Genomic DNA, 22,029 nt, shown 5'->3' with positions numbered 1-22,029 from the left:
TGCTTGGCTGGCAGGTTTAGATCCAGTTTCAGTTTGTCACAAATATCAGCACTGGCAATATGTTAAGCCATTTTACTGCTTACATTGGAAACTGATCTTCATGAGAACTCCTTTTGTAAAGTTCATATTGGTGCTTATATTGTGGTGGTGTTCGCCTGAGTTCAGTATATAAACAGGTTGTGATTCTAATGAATAGAGTCCTTGATTGTCCTGCTTACCTTCTACCTGCTTTACTGAATATCCTGCAGGTCTGGAAAATGTTCACCAGTGGTTGGCTGAACCACCTATTTCAGAGCTTAACAAATGACTATATTGCATACTAAATGTAATATAATTTTTTATATATTTTTAAAAAACATTATAATCTGACACCTATTTGGAGGGTTTTTCAACATCTAGCTTCAATAGAAGAGATTAGGCATGAGGATCCAAGCTTTTGTAACAAAGAGTTTATATCACACGTTTGCTTAAATTTAAATAGAAACCTGAAAATAATACAGAAGCTTGAATATTAATAATAATGAATGTTAGCTTTGTTTTAAATAAATAAATAAATAAATAGTTTTTATAACGTAAAACAAACAAACAAAAGTTCAATGTGGTCTCACTTTTTGACCCTATTATATAAAATGACTAATTCAGACTTTTGAGAATTTTTTTTATTTTATTATAAAAAGAGCACATACAAAAAGGATAATGTACAAGCTTTTAAAGAAAAGAAAAAAAACAACCAACAAACAAAACATTTTGGGTTTAGCGATGCAACTTTTTAAAATCATTATTAGTAGTAGTAATAAATAAGGTACAAAAATTCCACCAAAAGATAAATTCACGCAGAGCTTTTTACTTGACCAGACATCTAACAGCAGTCTCTTCAGCAGGAGGCGCTATTGCTTTAATATGAATGATAAATATTCTAATTCTATTTTTTTTCTGCTAGAAAATCCTCTAGTAAAAACAAAAATAAACAAACAAAAAACACCCACAGCTGGACAGCATGTGGCACCCCTGTCACTGGCACCTTAATTTTTTTCTTATTCAATGCAAGCAGCAGCAAAAAAAAAAAAAAAGACAATAATAATAATCTTCTGGAATATTAGTAGTAGAATATCTGTGCTTTTTATTTTAATTGTACATTTCTACTTCTGTTGTGTAATATATTCAAACCTGAGTAAAACATGCAGTTTTAAAAATCATTTGTGCTTTTAATGTTAATCCTGACCCTGCACTATAGAATGCTGATGTCCTCTGGCAGACAGAGAGAGACAGAGAGAGACGAGAGAGAGAAAGGTTGTCAAAATGCCTTTGTGAAAGAAGAGTACATGAAGCATTGACAGGTGAAGATAGTGCAAGAATGTGAGGCAGAAAGTGTAAGAGTAGTAAGAAGGGAAAAAGAACGTGAGCAAATGCAACTCTAAGAAGAAAGCATTAATGTAAGAACATAATATGATTATGTTAAAGAAGAGAAAGAGAAAAGTAGAAGTAAACCATAATGGAGGTTGCCAGAGTGGTAGGAAATATGCCAGTGAGAGGGTGGCCTCGAGGAAACTAAGAGTGCAAACAGGACAGCGAATCAAAACCCAGAGCACTCGCACTCCGCCACCGTATATGGTCAATCAGCAAGCGGAATGTCAGTGAGGTCACAGCACCAAGGAAGAAACACGCACAAAAACACGACCACCCGCATGCGAAAAGCATTCCTGCAAAACCAACTCAAACATGAGGTAAGAGTCTGACTCCATTTTTGTGTTTTCTCTAAATAAATAAAATATGGTTCAAATCACAAAAAATGACAAAGAAAAAAAACTATACAAAATTAAATATGTACCCACAATATCTACAGTTAGTAATAAATTATGATTGTTAAATACTTAAGGCATTTCAACGGACAAAACCCTGTGTAAACTATCAACACGAGCCAACATCCACCAATCAGCACATAAGAAGCAAGGTTGGACAGGAAGGGATCGAGTTCAAATTAGAACCTCCTTGGCAGCAAACAAAATGTAGTGTTGGGAAGCACGTTTGTTTAAAAAAAAAAAAAAAAAGTTTAATACAGCCATATTGGATGGTCCGGACATTGAAATATGGCATGAATAATAATACTGTCATATAGATCAGTGGATATCGAGCCCATCCAAGGGATAGTGTGGACAAGGTGGCAATACACCCTGCATGGGATACCAGCCCATGGTTGGCCACCATGCACATGCGTATTCACATAATCATTTGCACCTTGGGCCAATTGAGCATAGCCAATTCATTTACATGAATGTTTTGGCAAAGAAGAAAAAAGAACATGTGACACTCCATACAAAAATCCAAGTAGTGTTATTTGGCCCCTTTAGCCAAAAGCATTGAATCTTATACGCAACCATATAAATTAATCGTGACAGCTTTAATAAATGCAAATACTAAAAGTTAAAAAAATTAAAGGCAGTCAACAACTCTCGATCCTCGTTCCGTTCCCTTGCTTGCAGCATTGGTGGATGCTCCTCCATCACAGCACATTCTAAAACAGTTGTTCTAGCAATACAGCATAGCAACCAACATAGCAACCAGCATAGCGACCAGCATAGCGACCACGAGGGGAGACCCGTCAGACACAAAAAAGAAACGCACACCATTTAATGTACAAGCATTGCTGCCCCTCCCCTCTCCCCCACCCCTTCAAAACACTGCATGTTTAAATACCAATAATAAATAGTTTAACCATGGCAATAAAGCACCAGAGAGAGGCTGGACGCTTTAGCTACGCTCACATGTGCTTCTTCAGTAGGCATTTTGGGTCAAAGATCATGGCAGGGTTTTACACACGCACTCGCACACACACACACACACACACGCTACATCAGTCTGCTAGTATTACAGATCATCACAGCTTAAAGGGGCTATTTTACACTCATGCCAAATTTCTCTCTTGCTCACACACACACACACACACACACACAGAGGCATACACTTACAGAACAGCCCAAACACAGGCATGCAGCTACTACACTGGAGAGCCCCGCCCCTATCTACACACCCACCAATCACAATATCCCCTTGCCTCCTAACTTCCCAGGTTGGAGATGTTTGTGTGCCCCCTCAATTACAGTAATTCTGAGAGATGCTTCTGTTGCGTTTAATTTTTTTGCTTACTTTTCTTTGTTTTTTTTGTTGTTGTAATTTTGGCTTTTTGTTAGTACACAGCTTACTAAATTCTATGATCATCCACATTGAAGCACACATACAAGGTATGCAGTCTTACACATACACACTACTGAAATAACTCCAGTGTGAAAGAAATGTGCACACACCTGCTCTCAAGTAGCAGTTAAGCATATGTGTGTGTTGTCTGCAAGCTCTGAGTCTTGCAGACCCTGACGAGAGCTTGTATAAAGTCTTTCATTAGGGACATGGCTTTAGAATTACACAAACACACACACACACACACATATGCTACTAATACACACAGAGAGAGACCAGAGTTCTCTTAATATCATCCTTACATTTATCTTCAAAACCTGTGTGTACAAGAGAACAGTAATAGAGTCTCATTGTCTCAGTAAAGTGTATGTATTTATGTATGTATGTATGAATGTATGTATGACTTAATGGATTGTGTGTGTTTGACTGTTGTACATGTAAAGTATAAGTATAATGCTTAACTGACCCTGTGTATATAGGCAGAGAATGTAGTGTAGGCCACTATGTACACTAGAGAGTAATTCTGTGTGTGTAAGTTTTGCCTGTGTGTACATGCGAGTGTGCGTGTATGTGTGTGTTGGTATTCAGGCTTTTGATGGCATGAGTATACATGGGTTTTGTGTCTATGTGAAGATGTCTTTAAACTGTTGCCGTTAGGCGTGTGTTCCTGTGCTCATTTCTGAGCTGTTTTTTGTGTCTATGTGCTTCAATTCATAAATGTGAACTGAGTCAGTGTCTGTGTTTCAGCTTTCAGGTGTAAGCTGGGTCTGGATGTCCACTCTGCATATGGGACACTTCCTGCTGGTGGCCAACCACTGATCCACGCACACCTGATGAAAGAGGTGCATGCAGGGTAATCTCCTAGAGAGAGAGAGAGAGAGAGGAAAATGTTGATTAAGACAAAATGTTTTTACATGAAAGTGTGTGAGGCATCAACTTAGCTATGCAGTTCATTTCTAGCATAACTTGCACCTACACTGCTGAATTAAATAGAAATTAGCAAATTAAAGTATTTTGAAATAAGTCAAATGCATCTAGTGTTCCTGTTTATAAGATTACAGTAAACCAATTATATGATTAATACATGTATTTATCTGGGGATGGGAATCACCAGTCACCTCCCGATAAGATATTATCACGCTACAAGTATCGCGATTTTATAAATATCCCACCAGGATATTACATTTTCACCCGATTTTATTACAATTTTACACCTTTAATTTAATGCTTAATTAAATGTATCCGGTTCCTTATAACAGTTCTCACTATAAAAAAAAAAAAAAAAACAAGAGCAGCGTTTAAACAAGACACTAATATTAAATACAATAGTTTAACATTTAACTAAGCAGTACGTATCTTTGTCCTCCACCTTAATTATTATTTCCAAACACTCTCACCGCACAGGATGAAAATGTGGAAATCGTTAACCTGTAGGATTACAAAGACACTGTAACGTTTTACTTCATCTAACGCCTCCAAAGTCTAAAAACTCAAAAGTAAGCGCGCGGGCTGAGCGGCTGTGAGCACGCGGATGCGTGCGCCCTCTCACACGGGCACGCGGGACTTCTAATGCACGCGATTGTCGTCTAATTAGCGGTCGCAGTGGTTTGAGACTGGTGTAAGCGTGTGTAATAAGTATATTTTATTCTAATTCTAATATTGAAATATTTTTCCTTAGTTTAATTTTTCTGCCCACAACATAATTTGTTGTATTTGATTCAGTAATTTATCCAAGGGCATAATGTTTACTAACTCCGAGGGGCGTTCAGGGCGAACCAGGATTTTTGATAGTGCATAATAACAGAACACAGTTATGAAAGAAAATTTGTTGCAAGAAAACCCCCTCTGAAAATGGTTTTATTTTAAACAATGACTATGTCTACTTAATAATTTACTTAAACCAAATTGCCGCCATATTGTTTAATTTAAGCATTAGATGAGCTACAATGCCTACTAGCTTCCAACACAAGGTTGAATCCCAAATTCCTTTCTAACCCCTACTCAGGGGCACCGTTTAGTGTGTTGAACAAGTGATTGTACATCCTAGTGAACTAGATTTCTATTAAACGCTATTTGGGATTTAACCTTGGAACCCAAAACTTAACATAGGCCAGTGGTTCTCAAACAGCGCATAACACCTGTTTGTGACGGCGGTAAAGTTAGTTTTATATTCGCATCTCCGAATTCAATAGCTGCGTAAATAAACCCGCAAATAAGACCCACATATTTTTCCTCTCTACACTGTCTTTAAGCCACATCCGCCGTAAAGTATAAAAGTTTAAAAGCATAAACACCATTATTCTCTACAGCGCAACGAGTGATTTAGGGATCATCGCAAAATGCCGCACACCAACAAAAAGCGTAGAACGATATTGATCTTCCCTTCTGTTCAGCGCCTGAAGGATCAAAAAGCAACTTTGTTACCGCACTGGAAACTAGAAATGCCAGACTAGTACTGCCGGATAAAATAGTAATGTTTAACAAAAATACAGAAACATCAGCATACACATTGGAATAAATAAAATTACATATATAATACCGAATGTTTCCTTATATATTGTTCCTCTGCAATTAACATGCCGACGTTAAACCGTTATTGTTGCACTATGGTTCCACTTTTTCTCTGATGTTATTTTAATTTACTTGTATTATCTTTGCGTGTGATTGTTTAGTTTCGAGTGTCCGATCTTTATTGTCAATAAAGAAAAGCATGAATTAGAATTTATTCAAAAATTAGAAGTACTTTCCTATTATTTTCCACTAATTCCCTCCCGTTCATTGCGCCCCACCTGTCATGTCTGTATTCCCCACTAGTGGGGCGCGCCCCACACTTTGAGAACCACTGACATAGGCACTCATGATGCACCCTCATGCCTAGTGATGGGAAGTTTGAATCATTTTAGTGACTCGGTTCTTTGAATCTCGTTCATCAAAATGAACAAATGTTTTTTTTTTTTGAGTAATTTCGTTCTTTTGATCAGAAATAAAATAAAATGTTACATGTTCAATAAACATCGCCACAACACGTCTACATACATATTTTGGCTATAGTTCCTGTAATGAAAATATTACAATGTAGCTTATTATACATGATAAACAGAATAAGCGGCTTACCTCTCCTATCTTCTAGTCTGCGTCGTTCGTTATTTTGAATCTACCGCACTGCATAGCGTCTATGGAAGTCACGTGACAAAAGAACGAACGGTCCGGACCAAAAGACTCAAAGGTAATACTAGTTTCTGTTTCCTGTACTTAAGCTACGCAGGTTTTGCGATGCTTTGCGCATGCGCGCCTAGTAGAAAATAAACAAATCACTCTGAGACTATTCGTTCTTCCGAGTCACGTTAAAGACTTGTTCAAAAATAACGAATCGTTCATGAACCATCAATCCCTAATGCCTAAGGTTGCATCACAGCCCTGCTAACATCCACCTTTAAAATTTATATCTTTTCAACTGCTTTAAAACACTCCACACCTTTATTCATTCATATGTATTATATGTATAATACATATAAATATATATAGTTCATAAAGTTCATCTTTATTTAAACTTAGTTTGACTTAAGCAAAAGCTGTTTTGAAGCTTAGCTCATCAGAGACTGAAAGTATTTCTGCAGTGCTGAAAAGTCACTGTCATTAAAATGGAACAGGTTACATCTGGTTTGTTTTGTGCTGATTAATGTAAGACCAATTAGCATGGTTGTGTCCAGCTTCATCTGGCATTGATGTGAATTTGATGGGATTTAAAAAAAAAACAAGAAATACTGTAGTAAAATAAATTTAGCATCAAGTATGATTGTGCTAACTGTAGTATGCGAGTTAGACAATTTACTATCCCAGGAGTATACTTCATACCTGACGTCCTCGCCATCCTCCAGCATGGAGAGACAGATGGTGCATTTCTCATCTACGTCAGACTCCTCATCATCATCACACAGCTTCATCTCCAACGGCTTTCGCTGCAAACAGAATGGTACAGATATGGGAACATCAACGATTAGGAAAAAGTTTTAGATTTATGTATATTTGTACATTTCTTTGCAAAATGTGTGTATGTGTGTACCTTTTTGTACTTGTGAGGGAAGGTAAACCTCTCAATGGTGGTCTGGATGGCACCTCGGCTCACGCTGCCCAACCGATCCTCCAGCTGAAGCAACTCCTAACACATGCATTTATTAGTGAATGCATTTTTTATTTTAATTAAACTGTAAAATGTGTCAAATAAGGTACATGTGTAGTTGTGTTACCTCATAACTTTCTCGTACAGCAGAAGCATGTCGGCTGGGACTTAAACTCTGCAAAGCCAGTAGATGCAGCTGGGGATATGGATAATTCCTAACCTCATGAACAACCTGCATAAACAGGTCATGGTCAACCAAAAGAGAAATAAGCACCCCCCCAATCCCAATATTGCCATGAAATTCATGTTCATGAAGGGTAATGTAAACCTCTAACTGTAACTGTAAATACCCTAAGTAAAAGCAATGTATTTTACACTACTTCCATCTGATGAATATGCCCTCATACTGTACATTTGTATACAAATACAGTAACACTTATGAGTCCTTTCACACCCACTTGCGTTTCTCATATACACACACTAATGCTCACCACTTGCGTAGATGAAGTATTCCGGGGAAAGTGGTGCATTCTAGGAGAGGCTAAGTAGTGCTGGTACGGCTGTGGAATCTGCTGCAGCGAGTACTGATGGGACAAACCTGCATCCACGCTCAAATCCCTGACAAAAAGACAAAAATTAAAAGAAATAAGTGTGGACCAGAGCTCCTTAGTCATCAGAGCTTGTAATTATATACACACATTTGTCTAAAACTCACCAGTCTGTGCCCTCTGCCAGATATCTGGGCTGTTGTGTGATTGGCTGAGGAATGTGCATGGGTGGAGAATAATCATATCCTGGGCGTAACCGATGTGTGTTGAGAGGAACACGTTCTTGTGTGCGTCTGGCAAAATTATATAATTACATTACTATTTTTTATAATATATATGTGTGTGTGTACACAGACTGTATAATAAAGGCTTCTGTGATGGTGTGTGTACCTGCGCTGCAGTAGCTGCTGCTGTATGAGGTATTGCTGCTGTAAGGCCTGAGGTAGGAAAGTGGGTGGGACCTCCTGGTACTGTGGTGCCGCAAGGCCAGTTGGTGGGAACTCGGTAGGAAGGGGTGTGGCCAGATGGAAATGTCGGCAGGATGTAGCATGGCTGTGTTGGTGCCTGCTGAAATGAGTACCTGTACATAAAAAAAAAACATTTGGAGATGAATAATACAGAAAGGAGTTCTAAGAGCACAGACATTTTCAGAAACGGTGTGCCTCCAGGTGTCTCAAATTTTATCAGGTTCTTGATCTATCCATCTACCATTAATACATAAGGACTCAAGCTATACTTTATTCCTTCCATCATAAAAGTATTTATCATCCACAGTTTTAAGCATAAGAAAAGTAAAGATGTGATTTAGTCATGTTTGAAGAGATCTGACACAGATTTACAAATAAACAGATACAGAGCAGAGTTTGCGTGTGTTGTGCAAATTACTCTTTAAGAAAGAGACATAATTCCAATGTGAGCCCAGACTAAATTGTGGACCTGTAAATCCCACTAACGAGCAGTAATGAGAATCATGAGGTGTATCATGGTATTATTATGTTGCCCGGGGGCTGATTTGATTTTTATTGCATTTTTTTGAGTATCATGAGTTTATAAATATCCCAATTTGGTATTATTATTATTAATAAAAATGTTTTACAATTCTAAACAATCTTAGCTTTGCTGCATGCTAATGTGGGAATAGTTTAGTGTTGGCTATTATACAAGAATGGCTTAATTTTAGCACCTCAGATGCAAACATTTATAAATTTACCATACTTGCATATAATTTAAAAGTATATACTTTTATGTATTTTTTTTTATTAAATGTATTAATCATCTTTGATTAGGAATGAACAAATTACTAGGCCGGGTGCTTACAAAAACTTAGTTTCCAAATATACATTAAATTTTAACATCCAAATAAGGAAAATAAACCCTTCCTAATGACCTTTAGAGAACTTTTTTTTTTTATTTGGTTTGTACATGCCTCATGGTGGTAATGCTGTAACTATAGCACATGCATCTGCTGGAAAAGTCTACAGTCTCACAATGAACGAGACTTTAGTGGATTAATTGGTGCTTATGGGTGGCTGATATACAAAAGTCCACTGCATGCTGTTAATATGTAACAACTACGCTAAACACATAATTCTACCATGGTCTGATCAATAGATAATAAATGCGCTAGTCAGACACAATAATATATTTTCTCATGAAAATCCTTTTTTTTCAAGGCTGCTTATTCTACTGTATATCAAATGGTCCACTACTACTATTAGGATATGGATTAAGGCTACATAGTCTGCTGTCTATTAAAAGAATTAATGTATGTATCTGTTTCATATAAATGCATTGAACTAACAAATTAAGTGTCTGGCCACTTGTAAACATGACAGTGGGCAGCAAATTTGAGTGTCATTTGTCTAGTAGTCTATCTAATTAATTAACCATTTATTAATCCGTCCTTCTTTAAAAGTAGCTGTAAGTGTGAGTCAGACAGCAGGAAACAGGTGAAGGAAGAATGAGAGACAGACTAAAAGGAAAAAGGGGAGAGGGGGAAGGGTCAACAAAGCATATGGTTTTGCAGCTGTTGCTTTAAGTTACTATTAGCTTTGCATACGACTCGCACATTTTTCTGTGAAATACTAGGCTATACTCGATTTAAAATTAGAAGTTGCCACTAACAGCTAATTGGCATGTTTAAAATTGATGTGTAAAAGTTGAGGTTTGAGAATAAAACAGAGGTTTTTGATAAAACAGAGGTCATGACTTAATTTTCAATTTCAGTCATATTATAAGATCATACTAATACACTGTTACTTTCTTAATTACCTTTATTTCATAAATAATAGTAACACATGAAGGCTCATTTTTAATAATTATTACAGTTGCCTAATCAGGAATATGGTTGCTTAAATCCAGTTTCATGTTTAAATGCATTAACTGAAGTGTGACTGTAGACCACAGAACTCCTGACTAAGTCAATTTTGCATTTAACATAAATTAAGGCTACAGTGCATCTTGAAAAAAATTTATATCATGAAAAAATTAATTTAATCATAACTAAATTTCAAAAAGTGAAACGAGATTCTTGATTAATTATATATGAGGTAAAATACACTGCCCGGACAAAAAAAAGGTCACAAATGTTATTATTTCATCTGATCACCCTTTGCTTTAATTATGGCATGCCGTGGCATCAATTTCATAAGCATATTCAACTTGCTTTTATTATGATGCAAGATTTCCAGCACATCCCAAAGATTCTTAATGCAGTTAAGGTCTGGACTTAGTGGTCAATCCATGTGAGAAAATCAGGTCTCAAGGTCCATGAACTACACAATCATAATTTGAGCTAGATGAATCCTGACATCTTCAAATATCCTGATGCCATCAGAAAAGAAAAAAGTACTATAGTCAAGAAGTCAGTGCATCTCATTTTGGGTACATAACGCAGCTGAACCTAGACCTTATCAACAGAAACAACCTCAGATCATAACACTGCCCCCAGCATGCTTGTGCAATAGGCACTAGGCATGATGGATGCCTTAGTTCACCTCTTCCGCCTCTTTTATTACTTCGATGCACCAATTACTTTGAAACAGGGTAAAAGCAGTCCTTAGCAAATTAAAGTTTTTTACCCAAATATCCTCAATGGTTTTCTTCTTTACACAGCTGTTTAGTCCCAATCCCTCGAGCTTTCTTTGCATGATGCATGTGGAAATGCTTGAACTTTCACTGTTAAACATTTGGTTAAATAAAATTGTAAACAAACTGTATAAGTGATCGCTGATAGAGATAACTTAAAAATAAATAAATAAAAATCAGACCACATTTCTATCTTTCCAGGTTGTAATAATACAATGAACAGTTCAAACCAATTTTAGTAGTCTCAGCAATCTCCTTAGTTGTTTTCTTTGCTTGATGCAGGCCAATAACTTGATCCTTCTAAAACAGAGTAACTTTTTTGCCATGACCACGGAATACATTAAATGAGAAGCTACTCACTGCATCAATTAGGGTTAAATACCTTGTTGCCAGCTGAAACATTAATTACTGCAATTATTATTTATTGAAATCATCTTACCCATTTGTTTAGTTAAATCCAGGTGGTGACATCATTTTGGTCTGGGCAGTGTATTTCACACATTTTTTTTTTTGATGATTTCAGCTTGCAGCTCATAAAAACCAAAAACTGTAAATATTATAATATATAATTTTAAGTTTAAGTAAATTACTATCTATACAGCATTATTATGATCTTTTTAGAATTCAGTACATTTATGGGGAACACTACTGACTTGACAGTTGTCCCAGGACACGATCATCTAAAACCTCCACAAGGTGGGTAAGCCACAGAAAGTCATTGCTAAAAGGGCTGACTGTTTACAGAAGTGCTATACTGAAGCATGTTACCAGAAAGTTGACTGGAAGGGAAGTGTATGGTAGGAGAAGATGCACATCAGAGGCATCCTACGTGGGCTAAGGGGAAATAGAACTGGACCATTACTCAGCAGTCCAAAGTATTCTTTCCAGTGTAGAGACACAGAAGTCAACTGTGAAGTTTACTCAGTCAGTGATAATTGATAATGTTATCTGCCAGTGTTGGTCCACTGTGTTTAATCTAGTTGAAAGTCAGTCAAAGCAGCTGTCTATAAGATGTCAGCGGCTTTAATGCTTCTGCTTGCTGACCAGCTTTATGGAGCCAATTACTTACTTTTTCACTAAGACTTAGCACCTGCTCAGAGTGCTAACTGGCTTGCTGACCATGTGCTTGACTGGTCAGCAAACTTACCTCACAGAGAATCTCTATCATCAAGAGGAAATATGAGAAACACCCTGATCTAAAGGCTATCAAAGCAACTTCAGGATTTCTCTACTGTTTTTTTTTTTATCTTAGCTAATAATAAAATATTTTAAGACACTAGATTTTTAATTTTGATGACCTGTAAGTTATTATAATTAAAACGAACGAAAACTTGAAATATTTCACTTTACATACAATAAGTCTACAACATGAGAGTTTTACATTTTTAATAAAACAAAATGAAAATATAACTTATTATAACTGTATATTAAATGTGCATAGGTTATAGATATGTGCATTTAGTGCACATATTGATAATCACATTTTTGAAAACGTACACTACACTGCCTGACCAGAAAGGGCACAACTTGGATTTAAATAAGCTTAAAGTTAAGAGCCTTTGATTAGATAATTATAGTTGTGATAAATGTTTTATTTGGCAACAGTTCTTTTAACAATAATGGATGTAGTAAGTAGCTTCTCATTTCTTAAACAACCATGTCAGATGATGTATTCAGTGTGTTTCAGAAGAGTCAGATTGTTGGCCTGCATCATGCAACAAGAACAAAAATGTGCTGACATAACTGGAATTGAGATAAGAAGTGTCCATCACGTTGTTAAAACCTGGAAGCTCGACAGTCATCTTATTGAAAGAAATGTGGTTGAAAAAAGCAAGCTTATTTAAACACTTGAAGTTGGGACTAAACTGCTGAGTGGTCATAAGAAAACCACGTCATAGTGAGACTTTACAGTTCTCCAAAGTCCAATATTTGTTCTGTCTAGCAGGCTGATTAAAGGTCATGTGGTCTGATGAGTCCAGATTGACCTTATTCCAGAGTGGTCAGTGACCGTGCATAAGGTTTTTGAAACAATGCCATGGCAAATGTATACCATAATTAAAGCTAACAGTGATGCAACAAAATGTTAGACTCATTTTTGGCCAGGCGATGCAGCTTTTTCTTTCTTTCTTTTTTTTTCTTTGTTGCTAACAGTCACTACAGTACTTTTAACTACTGTATATTCCCATATTCCCATATGTACACAAGGATTAAGGGAAAAAATAACAGAATGAATAATAATTAATATATAGTATAGACAGAAATGACAAACAACAACAAAAAACTTACCTGCTTGAACTCGCATGTTTAAAAGTTGGAATGCAATCATTTGCTGGTAGACCTTTATTATACATGGATGTGGTGCAAACTGAATTTAGAAAAATTTAGCAGGATTATGGTAAGTATTACATAATACTGTAGGTATTTTAAGTTTTGCTTAAAATTAAATTTCATTACAATATAAAATATATATTTGATGTTTCACATTATTTTACAAAAACCTGTATGCTTCTTAAGTTGAAATAATATTGTTCTTAATATCCATATTTCAGAATACCTATGAAAAGACATCTTCACCTATATATTTTTATATTTAATTTATATGTACAATTTATATTATATTTTTTATAATTTAATGATGACCTCAGTATTATGTGGTTCTATTTTGGTTAAAAATATTAATAGTAGGCCTAATACAATTCCATAATAGTAATACTGATATTACTATTATGGAATTGATTAAAGTCTTTGGTGAACATACATATACACCTTGTTTATAAGTATTTATCTGCAAACCAGTCACATGAGTACATGAGCAGTACTTCTCTACAGGACTTTATGTATTGGAACATCAGATTAATGTTTTAATTTTATTATTTTTTTAAATTTATAATGAAGATTCAGGGTAGAAATCTTTATGAACCACTTCAGATTTTAAGAAGTGAACTTGGATTTAGAGATAATGTAACACAATGCTTGTATCAGACATACCATGTCTTAAAATACAGTTAAAAAGAGCATTTATTTATTATGCTGTAAATACTGTCATATTGTCTTTACTCTAGTAATTAGGGCATTTCTTTATTCATTCATCTGTTGAGCCTACTGTCGCTGACCACAAGCACAGTGAAAAAGCCTTCTGGACAAAGTTTTAACCAAAGGGCCAGGACAGTGCAAAAGTCTAAAGCTAACCCTCATTTATTCTTAATAAATTAAATTACATGATGTAGATTAAATTAAAGAAATGGAAAAAAATGTATTATGGTACCAGTCCCTCATCTGTTCCACCCACTCAGCATTAGCATTCAAGCCTTAGGTTAGATGGTTTGTTTTTTTATGCTTAAAAGATTGTTTGATTGGTCAATGTTTGGCTTAACAAAAACATTCCTTTGAAAGTGGTCGATACAGGGAATGGACTGAAGAATGAGAGCCAAAAAAAAAAAAAAGGCCCAAAATAAAAGCAAAAAAGGTTATGTAAGGTTCCTCTCACAGTCCAAAGATATACAGGTTAGGCTTATTGGCGTTCCCAAATTGCCTGTAGTGTGTGTGCCCTGCAATGGATTGGCACCCTGTCCAGTGTGTACCCTGCCTCTTGCCCTAAGCCTCCTGGGATAGGCTCCAGGTCTCAGTTAAACTGAATACAGGATAAAGCGGTATAGAAGATGACTGAGTGAGGTTCCGTAAGAGAGCCTGAAGACTTCAATAAAAATACCAGAAAGCCTGGTTCTTTAGAAGCGAAATACAAAGGAATAAGAGGTGGTTCAAAACTTTTGCTCAGTACTATATGTTTGGAGGGGTGAAGGTTAGGTATTCAACCCCAAAAACACTGCAATGGCTGTTAAGCATGGTCATGCTTTGGGGCTGTTTTTCTGCCAGGAGAACTGGTGTATTACACAAAATGGATGGAATAATGAAGCAGGAAAACTACCTAACAATTCAACATAATTTTTAATTGTCAGTTAGAGAGTTGACACTTGAACAAAATTGAGTACTCCTACAGCTCTAACACTATTGAACATTTTAGACTGTGCTTTAAAAATGGGTCTTTGTCAGGAAGCCAACAAATTGAAGAGGTTAAATTAAATATCTACCAAGAATTCTATCAGAAGACTGAGAATAAATTCATCTGCAAAAGGTAAAATGTGCTATGAGTCTTTCAGCCAAATATTATGCTCTATGTATATTTTTTTTACTTTGTGTGTATTATTGTGCACAGTCCAAAGATATGCAGGTTAGGCTAATTGGCGTTCCCAAATTGCCCGTAGTGTGTGAATGGGTGTGTGAGTGAGTGTTTGTGTGTGTGCCCTGCGATGCATTGGCACCCTGTCCAGGGTGTACTGTACAATATACTCTTAGGAGTGTGAAATCTGTGGTATGATGAAACAAAAACATTATTTATTAATTGAATTTAATTAATTGACAGAAACCCAGTAATAGTCATCACCCTCAGAACACCACAAGGAGTAACGTAAAGCAAGGTGGTGAAATCGTAATAAGCTTTAAAATTGGCCTATTGGCTGTCACTTATTAAACTTTAGGAAATTTGTTTTACCCAAACCCTGATGGACATATCCAGAATTTTGTTTTCTTTTGATAGCACCTTGGTATTCATGATGCTGTTTGTTTAGGTGATCACATCTCATTAAAGGACATGCTACTGTTATGCAAAATACAACTTGCATAAGCATTCACACAATAAAAAAAAGAAAAGAAATTGTAGTTGTCAGATCCCAGTTAATGTTTGGTTATTCAAAAATCCCAGCCTTCTCACAAAGCCTCAATAAACCCACTATTTAATTTTTTTTAAGTATGCCTGGAGGACATAGTCTGTGAAATGACAGTGCTGATGCAAGGGGGGTATTAGTAAGACAATCAACAAGGGGCCAAGAGTAACTTTGTTGGAACTGCAAAGAATGACATCCTAGATGGAAAGTTGTGTTCATGGAATAATCATAACCTGGACACTTCACAAAGCTGGGCTTAATGGCAAATTAGCAAGTCATATGAAACCTTTACAAGAGTTTGCCAAAAAGCCTTTTGGATACTCCGCCTACACGTAGACAGATTCTCTGGTCTGACCAAAATTAATCTTTTTGGCTTTGAAGCATGGTGATGGTAGCATCATATTTAGAATCACATTGGTCTCTTGTTTGCTTCTGTCTAATGCCCTCCATACTCCATCACTGATATTTGAGAAATTACCTGTCTAGGCCAAGCATGGTAACAGTTCTGCCACATTATTACCCTTTTTACAAAATGAATATTGTTAGGATTAGCTTATAATAAAACTTTTTTTTTTTCTAAAGCTCCGTCATAAAATATTTTTGAGAACTTCAGGGTCTTTACATCACTGTTTAAGTTTTTTCTTTAAGAAAAAATGATTTCTAAATATTAAGATTGTAAGTCACTTCTGATGTGACATTTAAGGGTTGCACTTAAACTAACTTAGGGTGCTTCACAGCAACAGGGGTGAACACAATCAACCATATGTGATCAATCACAACTTTTTTTTTTTTTTCCTTTTTGCAATATAAGGTATAAACCCAGTTAGGTCCATTTCAGTTCCAGGTTTTAACACTATAAAATGTTAAAATGTTTCCCATCTATTATGAACACTATTGAACCAAATTTTGCTGAAATAAATCTTTTTTTACTTTTGATAATAAAGAAAAATTTCTAGATCTAAATGTATAAAATTTAAAATTATCTTTAACTTTGGAAATAAAGCATCCAAACATTTCAGCCATCTCTGTAAGTTTAAAGGATCATGTGCTTGCTGAGGACAGAAATAGGGAGATAAACTAAGGAAATAAAAGAGACAGATGCAAATGGAGATGTTTGTGGACTAAGTGGATGTGAACGGATCGCCTATGTATTTGTGACAGTAAGTTTCCCATGATTCAGCTTGGCAAGTGAAAGAAGCCGACAAATGAATCTTGGAGGGAGGGGCCAAAGAGGCCAAATAACTGGAAAGGGGTGGGATTTGAAGGGAGGTCAGATGAAAATCAGCAAAGAACACACTGAAGGTTAAGGAAAAAAACTACAGTCTTTATTGGAAAATATTAGTATGAGTGGAACCATGTGATACGAATAATAATAAGAACTTTACCATGCAAATAAACAGAAGAGCCAATCATGCTCTGTAAGGTTAAAACAACAGAAGCAGCATCCAATGGGTAGATGTGTATGCTACAGCACATATCAGTACAGCAGGACATCTCTACACAAAGATACATTGGAATTTGCTGTTCAAATGTCAAAAGAAAAAAAAGTAATGAAAAATAAACATGAACATGCACTGAAAAGCCTAATACACAAACAGAAAGCCAAGAACCACAACCAAGGAAATAAAGACATTTCAGAACTCTAGGAAGATTTCTACAGCAGTGCAGTTTTAGGGATTCCTGTGATGTGGATGGCGTTCGCTGTGACCGAGCTTGAGGCGCTAGGAACACTAATGCAAGGCTAAACAGAAATTTTAATTTAAAAAAAAAAAGTGATTAAGGAAACCTGTAATCAAGACCTTTAATTTGAACACTTCCTGTTTTTAAAAGTCTTTTCATGTAATCTCATTTTTGATGATTTTTATGATACATATACCTGCATTTTTTTCTCATGGTGCAGCGGTCTGAACATAATAAAAGTGACAGTTGGCTGTAAATTATATATGTGATGCTGCCTTTTAAAAATAAATCATAAATTCTGCTTTGTTGCTGCTGACTAGGACAGTCTAGGACACTACACCAAGAATTGTAATGAAATCCAGTGGCTATGGGTTCTTTATTAGACATTTTCCGCTTAATGTTGCAGAAACCTTGACTCCTATTGGTTATGAGGTGCTGACTATTTTTTATTATTACATTACGTTTTCTGCCACTGGAAACTCTCCCTGACATATCTGTATATCTACCGTTATGTACAGTCTCATGCTTCTATTCTAACCACAAAGCATGATGACTGACTACTTGGTTGAGCTTTGTATTTTTACATATGACATGATGATCTTTTAAAACATTATAAATTTAATCACTCATGCTTTATGGATTTGCAACAAAGTCGGAATTTTTCAACTTTAATTCTGTTGGGTGAAAAAGAAATTAAAGTGAAAAGACTGAACTACAAAGAATGTTGGCTTTTGGGTCATTGTGAACATTTAACAGATCACTTTCATTTAACATAGGCTACATTCACATTACAAGCCTATCGCTTAATTCCGAATTTTTTAGTCAGATCTGATTTGCAGGTCATGACAGTTGACATTCACAATTACAAGTGACTTCCCTCCGTCTCTAACATGGACACATCTGTCCTCTAAAACATCATCAATGCTCATGCTGTCTGGGTCAAAATATGTCACAAGTTTATGTGACCACTCGTTCATTTTCAACAATGCAACAGTGCAATTTTATTAAACAAATATGCTTGGGATTTGGCCCTGGAGAACGGCAAGCAGTCAGTCGGCTGTATTTGTTGAGGTCAAGAGGAAGAAAGAAAGCTTTAGTTGTTTTAGCAGCTGTTACTAACACTGCTATAAAATCCCCACGGTGCTGGTGCTGCCTGACGTCACTGAGCGCCCCATGGACACATAGAGGTAAAACGTTGCATGAATTCTGATCTGCTCTGATTCTCATTCAAGTCAAATATATATCCGATCTAGGACCACATATTAAAGTGATTCCGATCTGAAAAACAACAGAATTGTGCTTTTAGAAAAAAAAAAAATAAATCAGATCTGTCTCACATTAGAATAAAAAAAAAAAAAAATAATATATATATATATATATATATATATATATATATATATATATAAATTAAAAAAAATTAGTCACTTTAGGCTGATAATGTAAACATAGCCACACATCCACTTAACGCTTTATCTGATTTGGAACTACGAGCCAAAGACTTGTTCAAGGTTAAAAATATGCCTGTGTGGTGTTTTTTTAACACAAACAGCTAAAGCTCAGTCCATACCACTCAGTGCTTGTGACAGGAAGGTTCAAGTTCAAATCTCTTAAGACAGGCTAAGATGGCAGACCTTGGCATTGTATAAGTATCTGGAAGTCTGGATGAAAGGAATTAATGCGAGCCTTTGACTTATGAGATATTTGAAAGAATTAAACGCCAGTTTACTCAGGACAAGAAACGACCACATCCACTTCACAGAAATTTACAGGCTGATAAAAAGATGTAAATTTATATGCTGTTTCTGAGGGGAACAAAAAAAAAGGGACAATCACAATGATATTTGTAGACCGCTACAATGGGTTATCATTAACAATGACAGTTTCGAAACCAAGACAGGTAGTGTCTTCTTAAAAAGAAGAGAAAGGAGTGTGTTATTCGGCAGTCGCACACAGAAGGATACTGGATGAGTGGGAAGAAGGTTGGTTTTATTTTTTTGTTTTGTTTTTTGGGGGGATAATTTTTTTTTTTTGTAATGCCAATGTCGTCTTCGGATGGAAAGAGGGGATGGAGGCAGAGGAAGGCAGAACACAGGCAGAGAGGCGATCGCTATAGCTACACAATGGAAGAGGGGGGGGGGAAGAGAGAGAGAGAGAGAGAGAGAGAGAGAGAGGGGAACTGGAGTGATGCGGCATGTAGAGAAGGCCTCCGGACTATGGAACAAGGAAGGGTAAAAAAACAAGAAAACAGAAAACACAAGCACAATGAAATGCTACTGCATGACCTGTACAGTATGTACATCATATTATTATTATTAGAAAAACAGCACAGATCCTGCACGTGGAGTATTGATTCATATTCTATTGTGTCTTGTCTCCCTTAAAAAAAGAAAAGAAAAGGATATAGCTGCTATAATGAATGCATGTGTACACTCCGTGTACAGCTGAGTCTTGTGCGGGTTTGTGTATAAAAGAGCCTCTACATGGTGGGGTTTTAAGGGCAACCTGGTCGCGGTGCTCAGTGTTTTAATATTGCATAATGACCAGAATTTAACCTAAAACGAAAAATGGTGATTTATTTCTAATAAACAACCAGTAAAGCGTAAACTGCAGCTGGGACACAAAGATGCGCAGTGCAGTGTTTTATAGCCTTGGAGATCAAAATGAAAGCACGGAATCAGATCAGATTTGGAATGCTTTTGCATGTCTACAGTATAATTTTACAACAATGTAATGCGTTGTTTAGAGCAAATCGACTTTGCCATTGTTGGCTAGAGATGCTAAAACCAACAACCTTCTGCTAATGTTAGCCGACGTGCCTCATCTTTTTCGCCAGTGTAATGTTCGAATCCCGAATGGTTGACTAATTAGTGTACTAAGTAGGGTTTACACGCCGCTTTCCTCATACCCTATGTAGTGCACTGGAATAGGGAGAAGACAGCCGTTTCGGATTTGGCCGCTGTCGTTAGCTAGCTCGTTTCGGCGCTTTCTTTAATAAGAGTGTTAGTAGTGGTAATGGTAATAATAAAATAAATAAATAAAACATAACAATACCTCTGCTTCTTACTGAACCAAACACGGGAAGAACCAGATATCCGACATGAACTAACACCATCCTGACTCCTTTCTCCCATGGACGCCTTCAAGCTCCTCAAACGCAGGACCATTCAAAACGCAGCTGCCGAGACGCCGCGCGCACAAAGAGAGCATCGACCAATCAACGAGCACGTTCGCGTCTTCTGGAACCCCAGCCCCAGCCAATCAGAATCATCAGATTCCCCTGGCCGTCTCTGCAGTCATTCAGCTCGAGCGCTCCACATACTGCAGCCGAAAGAAGCAGCTGCTCGCGCGCACAAAGGCAGCGAGCGCCAATCAGAAGCCAGGGTTTACTTCCGGCAGCTTCGGTTTCAGCCAATTGCGTCTTTTGCTGCCGGACAGCGCAGTGAGTGTGTTGTTGAAATAGCCACAGAGCCAAAAATACAGCGTGTTAGTGTGAATGACGTCAGCTGCGTGTGGGTTAAAAGAATACTGAAGGACCTACTGTCAGTCAACAACAAGTGATTCAATTATAATCAGCGCTTAATGACAAAAAGGCTATTATATTACTTTAAATACAAGGACCTGAAAGAGAGAAGATAGTGTCAAAAGTGATCAGTCTTAATGGAATATCCCATCCCTAATAAAAAAGGAAGGGTTCACAAGACTTAACAATGGATCATCTTCAGCTTTGTTCAGTGCCTGACAGGTGGGGTGAAAATAGACAGAAATGCTCTCATCTCAAGTGGATGCGAATAAATAAAAAAATCTAGAGCCAATTTGCTCAGGATGAAGTTAATTTTCAGTGGACTAGTGAAAATTATTTTAAGTGGTGTGTATCTATTGCTATTTATTTTATGCAGCTGAAAGTTCAATTCAATTCAATTCAATTTTATTTGTATAGCGCTTTTAGCAATTTTCATTGCCGCAAAGCAGCTTTACATAGTCAAAAGAATTATTTAGGTTTGTATGAAATGTGAATTTGTATGAATCAAAATGGTCAGTTTGTCCCTGGTGAGCAAGCCGAGGGCGACAGTGGCAAGGAAAAACTCCCTGAGATGGTAAGAGGAAGAAACCTTGAGAGGAACCAGACTCAAGAGGGAACCCATCCTCATTTGGGTGAAACAAAAAGCAGTAAATGATCTGCATTTATACAGTGTGTAGGGTGGGAGGCAGTTCAGCTATAATAGCTGATGTTAATTGATGTTAATATGGAGTCCAGGTAGTTATTGAAGACCCAGGTAGACTTGTAAGAAGTTCCAGTCATGAACTATCGAACTGTCAAGTCCCCAGAGAAACAGTTGCCAACAGTCAAGGCCAGAACCATTTTCTAGGTAGAGAGAATCATTCCCAGACACCAGACGCATCCCAGAGAGACACACGGGGCATCCATGTGACGAGATCTTCAGCCAGAAGCGGGGCACCAGGATGGGTCAGACAGGTCCGGAGGGCAGAGGGAGTCTGGATCACTGGCAGCTCAGGAACGACATGTGTAGCTCGACAGAGAGAGAGAGAAAGAGTGAAAGGGGGGGACAGGAGGAGAGAGGAAAAAGAAAGAGGGGGGGAAAGAGAAGAAGAGGAGAGATGGCAGTTAGGTATGGTCACAGTCACACAATGTATAATGTGAATGTATATTAACTGTAAAAAA

At 36.9% G+C, this 22,029-nt stretch overlaps 1 protein-coding gene across 1 annotated transcript; it reads right to left on the bottom strand.

Annotated features, from left to right (window-relative positions):
• Positions 1-644: 644 nt before the first annotated feature.
• Positions 645-20,528, bottom strand: rnf165a (ring finger protein 165a). Its single transcript, XM_053479224.1, has 8 exons — positions 20,400-20,528; positions 8,251-8,440; positions 8,028-8,153; positions 7,804-7,930; positions 7,440-7,544; positions 7,256-7,351; positions 7,048-7,151; positions 645-4,053 (listed from the first exon to the last, which is right to left on the bottom strand). The coding sequence occupies exons 1-8, from the start codon at positions 20,458-20,460 to the stop codon at positions 3,936-3,938; spliced, it is 927 nt and encodes a 308-aa protein (XP_053335199.1). The 5' UTR covers positions 20,461-20,528; the 3' UTR covers positions 645-3,935.
• Positions 20,529-22,029: the final 1,501 nt, after the last annotated feature.

This window comes from Clarias gariepinus, chromosome 19 (assembly GCF_024256425.1).
Source record: "Clarias gariepinus isolate MV-2021 ecotype Netherlands chromosome 19, CGAR_prim_01v2, whole genome shotgun sequence".
Lineage (NCBI taxonomy): Eukaryota > Metazoa > Chordata > Actinopteri > Siluriformes > Clariidae > Clarias > Clarias gariepinus.
Note: the sequence above shows the minus strand (reverse complement) of the source record. Positions and strands in the feature narration are given on the sequence as shown.